This window comes from Diaporthe citri (assembly GCF_014595645.1).
Source record: "Diaporthe citri strain NFHF-8-4 chromosome Unknown scaffold_12, whole genome shotgun sequence".
NCBI classification, from domain to species: Eukaryota; Fungi; Ascomycota; class Sordariomycetes; order Diaporthales; family Diaporthaceae; genus Diaporthe; species Diaporthe citri.
The window spans coordinates 894478-911953 of NW_025064857.1; the positions used below are offsets into that span (position 1 = coordinate 894478).

The 17476-nt window shown below is 52.6% G+C and overlaps 7 protein-coding genes across 7 annotated transcripts; 4 read left to right on the forward strand and 3 right to left on the reverse strand.

Moving 5' to 3' along the window:
- Positions 1–2839: 2839 nt before the first annotated feature.
- INS49_004539 (uncharacterized protein) lies at positions 2840–3468 on the forward strand (the record flags this gene model as incomplete). The annotated part of the gene is made up of 2 exons (XM_043165328.1): positions 2840–2920; positions 3175–3468. 2 exons carry the CDS (start codon positions 2840–2842, stop codon positions 3466–3468), a joined length of 375 nt encoding a protein of 124 aa, XP_043018043.1.
- Positions 3469–5153: 1685 nt separating this feature from the next.
- Positions 5154–5740, forward strand: INS49_004540 (uncharacterized protein; the record flags this gene model as incomplete). The annotated part of the gene is made up of 2 exons (XM_043165329.1): positions 5154–5340; positions 5691–5740. 2 exons carry the CDS (start codon positions 5154–5156, stop codon positions 5738–5740), a joined length of 237 nt encoding a protein of 78 aa, XP_043018044.1.
- An 88-nt stretch (positions 5741–5828) lies between these two features.
- On the reverse strand, positions 5829–7097 carry INS49_004541 (uncharacterized protein; the record flags this gene model as incomplete). The annotated part of the gene is made up of 2 exons (XM_043165330.1): positions 5829–6357; positions 6442–7097. The coding sequence occupies 2 exons, from the start codon at positions 7095–7097 to the stop codon at positions 5829–5831; spliced, it is 1185 nt and encodes a 394-aa protein (XP_043018045.1).
- A 799-nt stretch (positions 7098–7896) lies between these two features.
- Positions 7897–10467, reverse strand: INS49_004542 (uncharacterized protein; the record flags this gene model as incomplete). Its single annotated transcript, XM_043165331.1, has 2 exons — positions 7897–9492; positions 9661–10467. 2 exons carry the CDS (start codon positions 10465–10467, stop codon positions 7897–7899), a joined length of 2403 nt encoding a protein of 800 aa, XP_043018046.1.
- Positions 10468–11115: 648 nt separating this feature from the next.
- Positions 11116–13528, forward strand: INS49_004543 (uncharacterized protein; the record flags this gene model as incomplete). Its single annotated transcript, XM_043165332.1, has 3 exons — positions 11116–11620; positions 11912–12675; positions 12713–13528. 3 exons carry the CDS (start codon positions 11116–11118, stop codon positions 13526–13528), a joined length of 2085 nt encoding a protein of 694 aa, XP_043018047.1.
- Positions 13529–13742: 214 nt separating this feature from the next.
- Positions 13743–15116, reverse strand: INS49_004544 (uncharacterized protein; the record flags this gene model as incomplete). The annotated part of the gene is made up of 2 exons (XM_043165333.1): positions 13743–13869; positions 13927–15116. The coding sequence occupies 2 exons, from the start codon at positions 15114–15116 to the stop codon at positions 13743–13745; spliced, it is 1317 nt and encodes a 438-aa protein (XP_043018048.1).
- Positions 15117–15777: 661 nt separating this feature from the next.
- INS49_004545 (uncharacterized protein) lies at positions 15778–16634 on the forward strand (the record flags this gene model as incomplete). Its single annotated transcript, XM_043165334.1, has 2 exons — positions 15778–15804; positions 15876–16634. 2 exons carry the CDS (start codon positions 15778–15780, stop codon positions 16632–16634), a joined length of 786 nt encoding a protein of 261 aa, XP_043018049.1.
- Between the last annotated feature and the right edge of the window lie 842 nt (positions 16635–17476).

The window sequence follows — 17476 nt, forward strand, 5'->3', positions numbered from 1 at the left end:
CGACGTAGGTCTCCAAGGGAGACAGATGGTGTCCCGGTGGGACGGTTCGGCTGGCCGCGAATGCCTGATATTCAGTCGGAATGTTCTGGTCGATGCCGGGCAGTCTGCAGAAAGGAATCTGACGGCGGTGCTGAGGGAAGAAACCTGTGCCTATAGGCTGGGTCTCGAGAAAGGGGTCACTCAGGGCAGCCGGAGGAAGAATGACTCCGGGCTGCTGGTAGGGCCCTGAGATAGTCGAAATAGCAGGCGGGCCGCCGTTGGTCTGTAGAGACCATTGGAGACGTGCGATGGTGTCCGTTACACACTTTGATGTCGATGGGTTGAGATTGTGAGTGAGTGAAAGCGTATTGGTCTCGATTCCTTTGTGTAAATGCGAACGCCTCGCGTCAAGTAATTCTGGGGAGTCTCAGGTTAGCTTGAGTGGCTTCATAGGAGATGAATCATGCAGTGCTTACCCTCTGAATTACGCTACGCTTTCTTTGCGAACAGAGAAGCAGGGATCATGGAGTCGCAGACTGTGCAGCCCGATCCGAGTGCTGGGTCCGTGCGGAATCGATCGCGAGGCTTGTATCTTGAGGAGCAACCTTGGTCAAAGGCTTCAAGGACGCGTGGCGAGCGTGAGAAGCTCGTGACATCAAACGTGGAGTGATCAATTTTCCTTTGACACTGCTTGATTTCGTATGTATGGCGAAGTCTACGCGTCGCACAGTTAGCAGGCGTTCTCATGGGCGCTAACGGAAAAACGCACGAGATGGAGTATTCTGATACCTGATGAAATAGCGCAGAATTCCATTGCTGGAAGAGTCATGTCCATGATAAAGAAGCTGGAGCTGAACCGTAAGAGAATCTCAATATCAATCAGGGTGTGATCACGAGACGTGACCATGTGCCACTGGTGGGCACCGTTGTGATGGGAATGAAGAATTTTGGACAAGGAGGATGGGGACGGAGGTGGGGGGTTAAAAGGAACCCTTGAGCTGCAGTTGCTACAATGGCTCTATTCTGAGGGATTCCGTCGAGTTCCGTAGGCCACGAAAATTCCGAGCTGTTCGGAAAAATGATTGGTCAAAACATTGGCAAGAGACTTGGGATCGCGAGGTCTACAATTGCTGGGCACCTCAAGTGCCCACCTACTGGTTGGAGGTACGGCAATCACAGAAACGTCGGATTTTTAAATGCCCCAGAAGCATAATTTAGCCCCAAACACGGCCAGACTCTGTAGATGTGACAGACATCGCCGCGCGCTCGTGCTGTGACTGAGAGCGGCCTGAGACCTGCCCAGTTGCACCAAACCTCGTGGCACAGCAGGCTTCCTTACACGGCTGGTTCCTGAGAATGATACTGCTACAATTAAGGCATGACGCAAATGTGCCATTTCTGAATGTAATGTATTCGATTGGCCTGCACACGGGTCAAAGGCAGCCTGGTCTGACTGACTGGCCACTGACCGAGTCTGGAATAAGGTTGAGCGCACGGACCACCGCTTATTTGGACATCACCCATATCTCCAACCTGAGGACTCACACCGGCTAAACCTTGGCGGAAGCAGACAGTGTGCACACAGCGTTCAACTTCGTTAGCTGCTTTCAATGCCTTGAGTGCAAAACTGCTTACTTTGCGGTGCTTTTGTTTCTGCTGCCTGATCTAGGCAGCTTCACTCGTGACAGGAGCATCAGGCTCGGGCCAGACTGTCGAAGAGATCTTTTATGCAGCTGCTAGCCTAGCATTCATTGCATCCTGAATGGGACCTTCTGCAATGCTGCCAATATCCCACAAGTACGCCAGATCCCGCCAAGTGAGAGGCAGACACGCCATTGTTCGTCTAACGACCCACTCTTGCATAGCAATGGTGGTGATCACCATGGGCAACCCAGCCCACTCCGAGTTTTTCCAGGCCTAACATGCCAATGGCATCTATTAGAGTCTGATGTGGCGAAGTCGAGAAATTCGCAAGGCAGAGAATTTTCTCCACAGTCAAAAGAGTTTCAACACTACGTTGCAGTGCCTTCATACTACTGGTCTTTACCAATGGCACTGGAATCACGAGCGCCCGTCAGCAACTTCGAGGTGAGTTACCTAGTTACCTGAACTAACGATCTGGTTGATTGCCAACGTCTAAAGGAGCCATAAGACGGCTCTCTATTTCCAGAGGTCAAGTTTGTACCACTGAACAGATCACACGGCAGACGTTGATGGGATGCCGTACTGTAGTCCATGGCCCCGTTCATAACTGGGGCCAGGAAAACATCCAGTTTCTGATCCCCGGCCGTTGGTGGGGCAAACGACAAGTTACCAGATCCCATATGGAATGGCTGTATCTGAGATACAAATCTGCGTGGCAACCGTCTCCAAGGGTCATTTCTATGGGATTACCGTCGGTGGGAGACTGTCATGGGACACCGATCTGTGGGATAACCTCTAGAGAAGGTTTACAACAGCATGAAATTCTGTGGAGTAGCTTCATCCCAGATGGAATCTTACGGCTATTTATGCATGGTGTATTTGCTTCAGGTGAGTAGCACGAAAGCTCTTTTTCATACAGCCTACCTGAACGCATTGCCTGATAGCCCAAGGGCTGTCGGATAGCTCGAGCGTTAGAAGCTCAGCTGGAAGTTTTAGCAGCTCCAAGGTTGGCTGTGACTTGGCAGGAGCTCTTGGGACTTGCCAGAATGTCTATTTAAACCCGCCGACTGACTTTCGCTGCTGCAAGACTTTTCCTTCCCCAAACCACACCCACTTTCACCTTCCATCTCCCAACCAACAACCAACAACCGGAAGCAAAAAGCCAAAAACACTCACTACTACTCAATCCATCGCGATCAACAGACTCAAGAACATCATGTCTGACAAAAACAACAACACCGACATGCCCACGCTCAGTGAGCGCGACATACAGCTCCTCGTCTACGCCCTGCGCAGCGTCGAGGGTGGTTTCCCAAAGGCAAGTCATATCCCTTCATCTTTTGCTCTGCGCCCTTGACTCCACGTTTAACCATCAATTCCCCATCCACCTCTACCGCTGTGTTTCACTGGATGTTACCATTGTCGACACTTCCCTGCTCCCACTCACCCGCAACCCAACCGACATGCGTCCACCAATCGCGCTGCCGCCCGAGCTGCAATGGCTTCGGTGTGTGCACAAGCAAGATCGAAGCTAACAATCTAACGACTTAGGTCGAGTTCAAGAAGTTTGCCGAGATGGCTGGCTTCAAGAACGCGCATTCCGCCTCAGTCTCCTTCATTCCTGTCCGACGCAAGGTCATGGGCGAGGCCGGCTCCGCCAAGCCGACCCCCAAAAAGTCCACCCCGTCCAAGCGCAAGCAGGCCGCTCCCGCCGCTGCTGATTCTGACGACGCCGACGAGTCCCCTCTCAAGAAGGCCAAGATTGCCTCCAAGAAGACTGTCGTCAAGAAGCAGCAGGAGGCCAAGAACGAGTCCGACGAGGATAAGGCCCATGCCTTCGTCTAAGCCAAGCATGGTTCACACGAATTTGTAAGTATCTTGCACTGCGACTTGATCTTGTCAGGCTTTCACCCTAACTTTCATGTTCTGAGCTCCCCCAGGCCAATTTCGATCCGGAGTACCAAGTCTGCCATCTCGTTTTTCTTGTGCGGGTTGGTCTGGCCGTGGCTGCTTTGAAGGGATGGACTTTTGACATTGGAAGTTGTGTCTGGTCTTCTCAAGGGGAATTGTACATATCTTTAGGGTTCTGGTAGCTCGGGCCTTCAGTGTTGGATTTGACGCGCATCTTCGCCGTGTTGCATGCCTCACAGCTGCACATCCGGCAAGGCTTTGATGATGGCCGAGCAGATAGGAATACGTTGATATCAATCGGAACAACGGGCCGACCCTTTGAATGCTCTGTTTCGCCGTGACATCTCTCTGGGCCGAAGGATGACCCAATTTACGTAGCCCGCAGCTTACATGGCTGAACGGCACCACCGTTGAGGTTCCACGCGTCGCGGGTCGAGGTATTGGCTGACACCCGAGGAGTCAGCGTACGCCCACCCAGCTTCTACAGTACGCCCACCCAGCTTCCAGCGTTGGCCCACCCAGTACAAGGAAAATTAGCTGCATCCGCATTAAAATGCAAGTACTGCGGGGTTTTTAATAAGCCAGGGTAGCTATTTTTCAATTTAAGCAATACTTTAAAAATACAAGCCTAAAAAGCCCAGAGGGCCCCAGAGCGCCCAGAGCGCCCAGAGCGCCCAAAGCGCCCAGAGCCCCCAGAGCCCCCAGAGCCCCCAGAGCCCCCAGAGCCCCCAGAGCCCCCAGAGGGCCCCAGAGCGCCCAGAGGGCCCCAGAGCGCCCAGAGCCCCCAGAGCGCCTAGAGGGCTGCAGAGCGCCCAGAGCGCCCAGAGCCCCCAGAGCGCCCAGAGGGCTGCAGAGCGCCCAAAGGGCCGTAGAGCGCTTAGAGGGCGCAGAGGGCGCAGAGGGCCGCAAAGGGCGGCAGAGGGCGGCAAAGGGTAGAAGTAACTTTTAAGTTGCAAATAAAGGGGTAGCTATGGGACCCCTTTAGGGTAGCTATGGGACCCCTTTAAGATAGCTATAGCTATGCTTTATTAATAACCCCGCAGTATTAATATTTTATAGCGCATGCAACCAATTTCCTTATACTGGGTGGGCCAACGCTGAAAGCTGGGTGGGCGTACTGTAGAAGCTGGGTGGGCGTACGCTGACTCACACCCGAGCCACAGGCAGGAACGATGCCGTATGCGGCTTAGTCCACCACGTTCAGCCTACAAGCTCACACCACCGTGCTTAGTCTCCTAGGCTCTATTGAGCGAGGACTAGACCAGCTGAACGCTCAAAGTGTAGAAATTGGTCTATGATATAATGGCGCATCGCCCGAATCCTGGCGAAATCATCTTGTGAAGATAGAAACATACAAAGCCTGTCCATTCCGCATTTTGTGGAAGTCGCGACTAGTTATCTTGAGGTTTCTGCCTGGACTAAAAAGAGGTGGTAGCCTCCAGACCGCTTTGTACGCGCTGAACTTAGCTACAATGCAGCGAAACTCGTCACCATGGCAGGGCTCTGTCGTCTATGAGTACAGAAGTCACGAGCAGCAAACACCCACCAGAGACCATGGACTGAGGTCACCGCCACCACCACCATACACACCAACCACCGACCAAACAACACCAACAAAAATGTACGATCTCACCTCAAGCACATGGTCCACAGCTGATGATTTGAGTAGCACTCCGAGCGAAAACGGTACCAACAACGAGCACCCGCAGTCGGTGCCCACCGGCCTCTCCGGCGAGGCCTACACCCGCGAGCCGCCCATGTCCGCCGCCGCAGACAATCCCTGGAGCAAGTACGACGACACTCCCGGTTGCTGCTGCAGCACCACCGGAGGCTGTTGCTTCAGCAGCCGTGGAGGGTGCTGCTTCAGCGATACAGAGGGCTGCTGCTTCTCCACCACCGAGGGATGTTGCTTCAGCAGTGACGCTGCATGTTGCTTCAGCAACCACAACGGCTCGCTTTTCCCCTTTGGCAAGGTATGTCTGCTCTTGCCCAGCACCCGCAAGGAGTCAAGATGCTAAGGGGCTGCTACAGCAGGCTCGCCGTTAGATAGCCGCCCCTGGGTGGACAATGTGAATTGGGGGCATGGGCGTTTTGGGAGTACATGTGCATTTTGGAGCACCGATGGATGGACATTTGCCACAGGAACAATGTTATAGGATACGCAGATATAAGGACGTTTGAAAATCCCGAGTTGAACCGGAGATGATTGAGATTCTAAACAACCTTGTTCTCTATGTGACATCGAATCTGGACTGAAGTATGGACAAGAAACAGAACATCTAAACAACACCAGCCTAGGCAATAGTCGCGCCGATCGCATCACCAGAAGCAGGAGCCAAGAAGCTGCTAGCCGGGACCTTGCCGTTGGACCCCCTCTCGCCCTGGACGAGCTTGACATCCACACTCTTGAAGCTGGCATCGGTCCACTTGGTGCTGGCATCCCACGAGTTGCCGCTCGACGTCGCGCCCTTGAGGCTGGTCTGGTCGGCCTGGGCGGTGCTCCCGTCCGAGTTGAGCGCGGCGACGTTCTTGGAGAACTTGCCCGTGACGCCGGTGGCGCCGGTGAGCTGGAACCCGACGCCGACGTTCTTGTAGGCCGTGTTGCGCGTGAAGGTGAAGGCGCCCGGCTGCTTGTTGTCGGTGAAGCCCTTGGCCGAGTTGCTGAAGGCGATGCTGTTGGTCACGACGTGGTTGGCCTTGGTCGTGCTGCCGCCGCCCAGCTTGTAGCCGTTGCCGTCGCCCTCGAAGGGGGTGAAGTCCCAGCGGTTGAAGCCGTTGCCCCAGGAGATGGAATCCTCGATTGTGATGGGGGATGCGAACTCCCTGTGTTGTCTCGTTAGTATTGGTTCTATATCTTGGTATTGTTGCATCGTCTGAGTTGATGATGCTTGCGTGAGTGTGACTTACCAGAGGTCAAGACCGTCATCGACGTTGTTCCAAAGACGAGCCCCCTTGATGATGTTGCCCGTGCCGCTGCCCTCCTTGCACCCAAGGCCGTCCGCGCTCTCCCCGTTCTTGCGGGGGTCGCGGTTCATGTACGAGTCCAGGTACAGGATCTGGTTGTTGCTGAGGCTGCCCTGCATCTGGAACCCGGTCTCGTAGTTGTCGTGCGTGACGATGCGGTCAAAGATGTTGTTGTTGCCGTCCTGGAGGTAGACTCCGTAGGGCCCGTTGATCAGCGTGATCTTGGACACGTTCCAGTAGCTTGTGCCCTCGAAGTGGAGCACGCCGCGGTCGGCCCGGTCCAGCGACCCGTTGAGCTCGGCCGGGGTGCCGGTCAGGGCCTCGCCGTCGATGGTGACCGACTCGTCCCCATAGGCGGTCAGTGTGTAGTAGGCACCGGCCGTTCCACTCTTCTTGATTGAGATGTTCTTGGTGGGCTTGTAAGTGCCACCGCGGAGGGAGATGATATCGCCTGCAACGGCCTTGTCAACAGCTGTCTGGATCGACGCGTAGGGGCTCTCCAGTGTTCCGGTTCCGCTGCTGCTGCCTGTTGGGGACACGTAGAGGGTCGCAGCCAGAGCAGCTGGCAATGAGGCCAGGAGAACGACGGGAGATGGCATGGTTGCGGTGATGAAAGAGCCGGTTGAGAAAGACAAGACAATCTGGAGGGACACCGATCGACACCAGCATTGTTGATGTCTCTTCCCTGGCCACGCGACATCTTATACCTAATTCGCAACAAGCATTCCATCACGAGCTCCAAAATGTAACTGAGCGCCATACTCGGCCCTCATTTCGTCTTTGTCGCCGGGGGAGCTCAATCTTACTGAGAAGGGGCGGGCTTGGCATCACGGGAGATCTCCATTCGTGGGATTTGCAAACCCGCTCATGTTGGCGCACACCTTGTGGGGAGGCCGTGGGTCCGCCGGCCGCCCTTTCATGTTCACCCACCGGCACATCTCCTGAGCCAAGACAAGCCAAGACTACGGAGTGCAGGGTTCCCTCCGAGGACCTACACAATACGCGTGTGGCAGGTCGTTCGTCTCGGTGCGCCATGTGCCTAGGTTGAGATTATGACAGGCGCACAGACATGCCAGATCACGCAAAGTATCAAGGAATAAGTCTGGTCTAACCCAATGCAACCAATGGCTGGTGGAGAAATGGGCAAGAGTTATGGCTGCTCACCGCAAGCCCCATGAGAAAAAAATGATAGGGGCTACAAGTGGGAATGAGGTGGGTTGCCTGCTTATGAATACACAACCGGCTCCAGCTTTCACCAAGAACTGACTCTTACCCTTGCGGGAAACGGGACCAAGTCAGTTTTGCGGGACATCGGCGGTATCGATGTGTCCTGAATGGTTACATAGTACAAGAGCCTATTTCCGAGAAAGGCAGCAGAACAAGTGTCAACGGCCTCCCTCACACAAACGTCACCATCTCGTGCTGCCAAACAAACCCCAGCTCCTCTACCAATGCTTTCGGCCACTCTTGAAGATACATGTTGCTGGCCTCAGGCTGAGGTCCCCTTTCTAGAAGGGTCTCCACATCCTCAGACACCTTTTCACCAAATGCCACTAGGCATCTGTAAAGCCAGCATAGTCTCATTTCACGGATGGCCTCGACTATTTCCTTGAGTGGCATCTTTGCCCTCACAGGCATCTGCAATTCTGTTGGCTCTGCGGCGCACGGCAGCCAATAATGCAGCCCTCTATTCCCTCCATCCTCATTGTCTTCATGTCGAGTGCAACATGAAGAGTCTCGCTGCCCGTTCCAATGACCTTTGCCGATATCTGGTATCTGTAGGTCAAACCAGGGAGGGAAGAGGATATCCCATGGCAGCCAGCTCTTGTTACAATTATAGTCCCTCTCGCTCATATTTGTCCAAGAACTGTACTCTATCAAACCATCCCAGAAATGCTCCAGATCATCGCTATCGACGAGTTTGAACCACACATACTCATCATCGAGAATGGGATTAAATTCTGCTGGTACGAACTGCAGACAGGCTGCGTAGGCCTGCCTGAAGTCTTCCGTGACCGTAGTCGGCTCCCCCGTACGAGCTGCAGCAAGTGCGAGTTGTAAAACGCAAGGTGGAAGCTGGAACATGTCGATGAGTCCCGATCCTGGGACGATCTGATTAAACAACATGACTTCAGGTACACTGCTTTCAAAAAAAGTACGGCTGTCACGACGGGGTAATAAGTATTGCTTCCGATGCTCGTAGTTTAGAGTTTCGTAAAGCATTTCGTAGAGGCTCAACGCGCTGCGCCCATAAGAGCTATCTCGCGGAAGCAATGGCGGAGGTAAGGTCGTCATGGGGCTCTTGGAGAACAACGCCGCGTCGTCAAGGCGGTCGCAGTGCATCAGCATCAGCTCGAACATCCCGGATGCCTTGGCCTCTGTGGCAAGAAGTAGACAGATGTCAGAGGTCGGACGTCTTGAGTACTGCGCGGTCGTTACCTCGCCCTCGGCAAACACCCAGGCACGGAATGCCAAAAACATGTGGCAAGGCTGTGCTAGCTCCTGGGGCGTCTTGGTGCAGGTAAAACAGGCCGCGGTCGATGGTCCGCCCACGCGGAAGCGGTTGCTTGGCCCCATAATTCTATGAGGTGTATCGAACAGACGCACAAGCCTTAAGGTTAGTGCTCCACTGTCTGAGCCTATGGAGGCATCCTGATACCAAGGAAGCCGGGATCCAACCCAGTCAATTTGAAGCTGGGAGTCCTTGAACCAATTGTCGTAGTCCACATGGTAATAGTCGTCGACAATAGAGGAGGCTTGATAGTCCTTTAGTTGTTGCAGACCAACGGCCATGGCCCATTTGCCTGGCACTTCCTCAATCACTTCAGGCTCTATGTTATAGATGAAATGCTCATCAGCCTCGGATGCCACAATGTCCAGGCTAGGCACCCATGACGGATATCTCAATGCCTTGTTGGAGTTTCGTGCAAAGAACAAGGGCCAGAACGCTTTTGAAACAAGTAAAGTGTGTCCCGTTACGCCAATGATGCAGTCCTGCATCGAAAGTGAATATTAAGCGACAATTTCAGAGTACTCAGGGCTTAACGCAAGTATACCAAGTATTCCGAAGATTCTGTCCCGTGGGTCTGTGGCTTGACTGAGCCTTGTCATTCTCAACCCCTCGTAGAGTGTCCTTTTGCGCATTCCCCAGGACTCCCCCACATATTGGAGCCATTCTCTGCCTTGAGTGGGATTGATATGAGAAGGAGGCTTATCCGGCGGGTCACTGTAATAACTCGGTGACAAAAGGTTGTGGTCAATGTATATGTCGCAGTTTTCGACGGCCAGAATAGCACTTGGTGCGAGAATGAGCTCTTGGATGATCCATACACGGCGCACATACTCGGTCTCCATGACCTTAGTCCACATCTCGGGAGACATGGAGCGCTTGCCTGGTGCACCAGTATGCCTGATTCTTTCTCGGAAATTTCGCTCGTCCCTATGAACGATATGTTCACCCGGATATACGACGACCCGCATGCAATTTCCGTAGATCTCTGGCATCAAAGATACCTGCGCGCCGCGCTCTTGGATGTTGTTCTGGTTGATGCAAATGGCGTCGACCCAAACGATTCGAGTCACCATCTGGGAGCGTAGGTACTGCAACAGAGACGAACAGTTCCGAGTGATGAACAGCACATCCCAGAAATCCCCAAAGTAGGCTGGCTTGCACGGTGTGGCGTCGCCGTCTTCCCCACCCCATGTGTAGGAAGCTGTCTCGTATTCGGGGCAATCATCTAGTCCATAGTCCACCAAGTGCACGTGAATAGGGCTGTCCGGGGTACTTGCTGCAGACAAGTAGATCAGTCGAAAGCGGTCGGGCCCAAGTGTGCAGGTGTATATCTCGGACAAAGATGGGTCCGAGGCATGTAGCGCGAGACTGGCGGCATCTCCAGATGACGCTGCCGGCGGATTCCTAGGGGCGCCGTCACGTATATATGGCACACCAGGCGGCCACCAAAGGTCCATTTGGCCGATGGGCGCGTCCGGAGGGAGTCTGATTCCACTGTAGCTTGGAGCCGACTCTTCGGCGGCCCGCTGCAGCAGCGCCTCCGCACTGCTACCGCAGGCTCGGCACTCGGATGAGCAAAGGTCAAAAGACTCGAAGCTGCATTGATGGAAGGCCTTTTGACTGCGGCGCTGTAGCTGGTAGGATGAGGTTGTCGACCAGAGCCCTGCTTGCCGGCCCAGCGTACATGCAGCCGCCAAGCCCTCACATGCAGACCCACGCTTCTGCCTAATGCCAGTGAGGATTTGCGGGTCCGTATGCAAGCCAATACTAAGGCTTCTATGGACGCTGTGGAACGAAATGACTCAGAATCACGCAAACTAAGCTGCAGTAGTACATAAATCCTCTATCTTGGCATGGTAAAAATATAAGCAGAAAGAGCGGCGTCACGCAACCACAGCGCTTTGTGTTGCTTATCTTCCTTGCCGTCTATTGACGCGTCGTTTCCTTCCTAATATTATAGCCTGCTCCAATCTTTTCTCAACTGTCTACCCTCTTACTGCGTCTTTGTTCGCTACTCTGAATCATCATTGCGTGTTGTTTGAATGGTATTGCTTCGAACATGAATAACCAGTTGCCAATTTGCCCTACCTACAGATTTTCTCAACATGAGTAGGCTCAGCACTGCACATTGGAGGAGGCGAGGGCCGGAGCGCCACCCACGCCGAGTTGCATCGGTGGATAACCTTCTCATGATTGATCATGTGGACAGCACTGCGTGTGAACAGTCCGATAGTGTTGAAATGCATGAGAATATCGTGGCCGCACGAACATATTCTGACCAGAACTCCAACGAGGGTCGCGGCACGACACAGGTTCACGAGCAGGGTGACGAGCTTCGGGAAGGAGAGGGGTTCCAATCTGGCTCATCTTCATCGAAAACACCCCCAAGCACTAGAACGGTTGGACACAGCCTTCTGAGGGGCTGGGCTTCCGAGATCACAGCCCTTGTGGTGGCTTTTTGCTGCCTGGCCGCCATCTATATCATCCTAGCAAAATACAACGACCAACGGCAGCCCAACTGGCCATACGCCCGCACCCTCAATCTGAGCACTCTCATTGCATTGATTGCTACCATTCTCAGATCCATGCTGGAGGCGGTACTTGGTTCAGGTGAGTATCCGCTGTTCAAAACCTGCATGTGCCCAGCTCAAGTTGCGACTTCAGCTTATTCATTCCTATTTTCGGCACAGGTATCGGTCAACTCAAATGGCATTGGTTCCGGACTAACTCACGACCGCTCGACCATGTACAGACTTTCGAGGATGCAAGTCGTGGTCCTTGGGGGTCGCTGGTTTTCGTTTCGTCACTTGCCCGTTTGTAAGTAGCCGATGAATTCTGACAAATACACGCATGTGTCTGATGTGACTACTGACGAGTGCTAACGTTAAATAAGTAATCTAGCGACGCTCGGTTCAGTAATAATGGTCCTCTCTGTCGTGGTCGGCACCCTCACCCAGCAAGCGATCCAGACTGTGCCATGTCAAAAGTCTAGCCCCAACGAAACCGCATCAGTCCCTATCGCCCAGACCAGCCTCAAGGGTGTTGAGGCCACCTCCGCTAGAACTCATCTACTCACCAAGGACTTGAAAGCATCTCTTATAGCTGGCCTTGCTGGAATGCGACAGCCGAACTCCATCTCGCCATTTTGCCCATCGGGAAATTGCGCTTTTCAGGCCAGCGATGGATTTTCATACTCTACTGTTGGAGTAAGCAGCGAGTGCATAGACGTCTCTTCACTCATTACTCAGAGTGAGGTGGATATTGATACTTGGGTATACAAAGAGAATATGAAAGTCTCTCCGGCGGAAATCACCAATTATACGTTGCCGAACGGCCTAACACTCGGCTACATGTTGGTCCCGGGAGCCCATTCAGCCAGCGGATCCAGCCGATGGACCACAGTTCTTGCTCAGGCACAGGTTCAATTTGACGAGCCATGGCTGCAAAACATTACAATGACCGACCGCCAAAAACGTATAGTGTTCGATTCGCCTTGGGTCGACGCCATTCTGCTCTTCATGCCAACCATCAACCCTTGTCAGAACCCCTCGGACTACTCCAACTATCTTGATCGAGATGAGACTTTCGCAATGCCACCAATAAAAGCCAACTCGTGCCCAGGTCTAGACCTACCCGGCGTCGATACATTACCAGGCTACTTCTCGGTGACCGCAGCTGCTTGCTTTCTATACTTCCTTACAGCAATACGAGAGCTTGGTGGTCAATGGGGCTCTGCAGGAAAAGGCTCTCCAGGACCCAAGTCCCTTTGATGCTGTATCTTTGGACGCTGGGACAGAAGACGATTCGTGCACGTTTTGTGCAATTCTGGACCCTTGTGTAGTTGACCGCGTGGTCTACAGCAACACTAGCGCCAACATATCCAGTGTGCCCGGGGGTACCACCGTTGTGGATAACACAACGGTCCCATTACGTTGTCTATATGGCTTCGCATTCCCCTGGTATAGGGCACTGATGGTATCAAAACAGTTGTGGAAGACCATCGGCAGCAGTGACGAAGAGAACAGGTGTGTTCAGATGGGTAATTATACCTTCATGGTCTGCTCCGGTACATGGTGGCTCAACGGTGTATTCAATGGCGGCAACGCGTCCATCGCCAGCATCAGCGAGTTCGTGACACGCGGCTTCGATAGCCTTTCAGCCCAGCTACGCATGATCGGGACTGACTGGGATGGCAATCCCACCAATGCTCCCGGGACCGCCTACGATACTGCGGTCTGCGTGCTCTTTCGCTGGGAATGGCTGCTGTACCCACTTGCTCTGGTTATTGGTGCATCAGTGCTCCTGTTATTGTTGCTGGCTTCTAATTCAGGTATGGCGGGATCCACAAAGGGGGTCATATGGAAATCATCCGTGCTCCCCTTTCTTCTTTACGGCTTGGAGGATCAATTCAGGGACCAAGCTTCAGAGCTTGCGCACCAGGAAGAATTGAAAGGTGCGGCAAAAGCCCTACGCACCAGATTCAGCCCTGGGGATGATGGTTGGAGGTTTCATAACTAGACATAGAGAAATGCCTTGAGACTTCGTAGCTAATTGGCAATTCTATACAAGTCTATGATGTGCAGCTGATTCCGACTGGGCGTGAAGATCATTGGATTAGGACCCGCAGGCATAGGACATGCCAGGCAGCATTGGGCACTTCAGTGATGATGAAATTTAAGCGGCATGACTATCTTTTTTGTGGATCCACATTCGATCTCATCTGGAGCTCATTTTAGAAGGGTAGAGGAAATTCAACGTTCTGGGCCACGTAAGAAGTCATGTATACGCCTCGACTTTTCGTGAAACAATAAGTGCACCACGTATGGACCATGCTTGGGCCAGGGACGCCCCCAGAGCCGCTGAAAGATGTCAGTCTGCAATGCCAATGTCAAGGAATTGGGATCATTCAGACTTACAAAGTCGTGTTGAAGAAATCTGGGTATCCTTCGCCAATTCCACTGTCCCAAGCCCACTCTCCCATTACATCGCGGTCCCGGAGTCTTGTGAATATCCGGTCCAGGTTCTCCGCTACGGCTTGGTCGCTCCTGTGGTATAGCCACATTGGCACATAGGCTTTGATATCGGGCAGCTCCACGCCAGCCCTGATTTCATAGGAGACAAATATGCCCGGGAGTGCATTAGCCAATTTGTTCCGGGGTTTATTCCAATCCGCGCCGATGCCTTCAGGTTCGCCAAGAAGCAGGTGCCAGATGTCCCTCAGGATTTCCATGCCTTTCATAGTATATTCGTCGTTGAGCCTACCACTCAGGGTCATTGCTGTGCGTATGAAATCAAAGCGAGCAGTGTCTGTTGCCATGTAGAGCTTGACGCGAGCCTTACTGGGGTCTGCACAATCGATCCCGATGAACTGGTTGTCGAGATAAAAGTCCCCCGTACGGGTGGACAGATAGTCTTCCAACAGCTCCACAGCCGGGCGAAGAGCTGACCCGCCTGGTTCCAGGTTCTTGATCGCATCGAAGACGATTTCGTTCTCAGACTTGCCCGTCATCGCATGCTTGATGAAAGGGCTCAGGTAGACCTTGAGGTTCCTTCGAGACCCTTCAAAGTCGACACCCGCAGCCAAAGCGACCCGCCTGCTGTAGTTCTTGTACAATGACGAATCCGCCGCCACATTTATTTCATTCGGGCTCGGGTACAAGGCCATAAGACAGTCCAGCCAACGCAGGTCCACCCCCGCGTCCTTGTCCTCGGCAAAACGAGCCAGAGCCTCGTAGGACGTTTTCACACCGAGAGGGTCCTCAGCAGTGAACGACTGCGGCCCGTTAATTGCGAATCCGAAGCGGGCCAGAGCCTTCTTGGCGGTGTAGTTGATGCTCGGGTCGCTGGGTCCGCCGTGGGGAGCAATCGCCACCCGCGGTTTGACGACGGATGGGTCGGGCCGGGGTCCTATCGCAGGGATGACATATTTGCGAATGAAGTCCCGATGGGACTCTCGTTCTTGGTCCGAATACTGCCCGGCGTCCAGCAGCGGGTCAATATAGCGCTTGCAGTAGTCGTCCCAGAATGCGAAGTCGTCTGCTGTCGAAATATCGTGCTCAACACTTCGCATGGGCGAATCTAGATGGGTGCTGTCGTTGATCACCATGTTGGGAGATGTAATCTTGCATAGTGTCCTGTCCAGTTCCTCTTTTTGTTCAAGCCAGAATATCGGAATGTCATGAATCTCGAGTGTTGTCAGGTTGTGAAAAGAATGTCGTAAAGGTATGCGTTCGCGAAATACACGAAACGAATGGGAAAGATTATGATTTTCTTGCTCTCTGTTCAACGTCTTAAGCCTCACTCCTCCATGTGGCTCGCATCAACTGTCTTCCCAATAATAAGCCGAAGTTATTGAATGTTACCCTGGGTGTGATTATGCTCATTCATCCAAGTGATGCAAACTAGCTTCGACCGTAAAGTCATCCCTTTTCGAATTTATGCCGGCACTTTCGCAATTTTGCAAAAGTGAAATGCGGACACGGGTAGTTGTTTTGAGTCAATGCCTCTAAATTGGCTCTTGCGAACAGAAACTCCGAGATAGCTGTTCACGGTCACATTCGGGTAGACTACTCACCCGCATCAAAAACTCAAAAACAGCTTGGCCCTATCCGCCAATCACAATTGGTGCCCGTTCCATCTGCCGTAACTGACCGAATTACCTTTCACCAGGCAAATCGCTGATCTCTTCAGCAAAAGCTTTTCCCCAATCAACTCAAAATGGCATCTTCAGTTCGCGTTTCACGATGACACACTTACATCGGCCCAACATGGCTTCATATGGGTTGGACTTCTGGGTAAGTGTGCTCATTCACCTCAGCATTTTGCACGTCCACGGTACTGGCTCTGTACTGATCGCCACGGGCAGTTAGTCATGGCGGCACTCAGTGTCACCTCACTCCTGTCAGCCCTGGACATTTCCGTCATGTCTACCGCACTGCCAAGTATTGTCTACGATTTGGGATCCAGCCTGGCATACTCCTGGGTCGCGAACGGCTATTTCCTCACCTCAACCGCGTTTCAGCCACTTGCCGAAGCAGACCAGGCCATTGCGACAGGAGCATGGGGCTTTGTGCGATCCTTTGGGAGAATCTGGGGTGTGGCGATTCCGACTGCGGCTTTTAATTCGGAGGTTAATGCTCTACTTTACCGCGTCAGTGACGAATCGGTCAGGAATGTGCTCGCGGATGGCGGGGCATATTCCCTAACTACTCGGAATTTTATGAGAGGCCTGACCTCGCGGCAGACTGTCAAAAGCCAGGTTCTGAGTGTGTATGTTGACAGTTTGCAGCTCGTCTGGCAGGTGGGCATTGGTTTCAGTCTGTTGGGATTCGTCATCACGCTCATTGTTAGGGGCATGCCCCTGCGTGAGAAATTGGAGGGGGACTTAGAAGCCATTGAAGAGGAAAAAGACATGGCTCTCTTGCTGAACAATTCGCCGATTCTAGAAGATGGAATCATTGCTTCTCCCGGACAAACTAAAGCCAGAGGGATTGTCAAGTCTTTTCGCTACATCGGGCCTCTTCATTTCAGTGGGAAATGGGGTATCGAGGCTCTGGAGCTTATGCAAAATTTTGAAACCATAGATACCCCCGAAATTCGCCGTCCATACGGTAATTGGATATGACGTTTATCATGAATGAGTCTCACAAGTCTTGGGACGACTGTGTATTAGTCAAAGAGAAGTGTTGAATATGATGTATAAATAGGCGTCCTTGAACCTTTAATGCGCCCCACGGCTTCCAAAATTAATCGATGCATAAATCTGGGGCCGCATGGATTCCGGCCGTTTCGCTATCTGTTCTAGGATCTCTGGACTTCAGTGAGTTCTCATGCCTTCACCAACCTTACAATAAGAACGATTAAGAATAGAATGTATGTGTTTTAAGGGTTTGAATTGATTGGAATAGAAGTTCGTGAAAAGCGATATGATTTGCATTAGGTGTTTGCAAAACATTAAATCATCCCCTTTCTTATTCATCATTTCTAAACTTTGCTCTCCAACTAAATGTTGAGTCGGGAGATTCAAACCTCCACTGACAGTTAGGTAACGATTGAGTATTCGTTGGTGTGAGAGTAAGAACTGAGCTGCAACCTTAGAAGCTTTACGAGGAGTCAGCGTATGCCCACCCAGCTTCCACAATACGCCCACCTAGCTTTCAGCGTTGGCCCACCTAGTATAAGGAAATTAGCTGCATATATTATAAAATATTAATATTATAGGGTTATTAATAAAGCATAGCTATAGCTATCTTAAAGAGGTTTTATAGCTACCCTAAAGGGGTTTTATAGCTACCCCTTTATTTATAACTTAAAAGTTACTTTTGCCCTTTATGCCCTCTGCGCCCTCTGCGCCCTCGCGGCCCTCTGGGGGCTCTGGGCGCTCTGGGGCCCTTTGGGGGCTCTAGGGGCTCTGGGGGCTCTGGGGGCTCTGGGGCGCTCGGGGGTGCTCGGGGCGCTCGGGGGCGC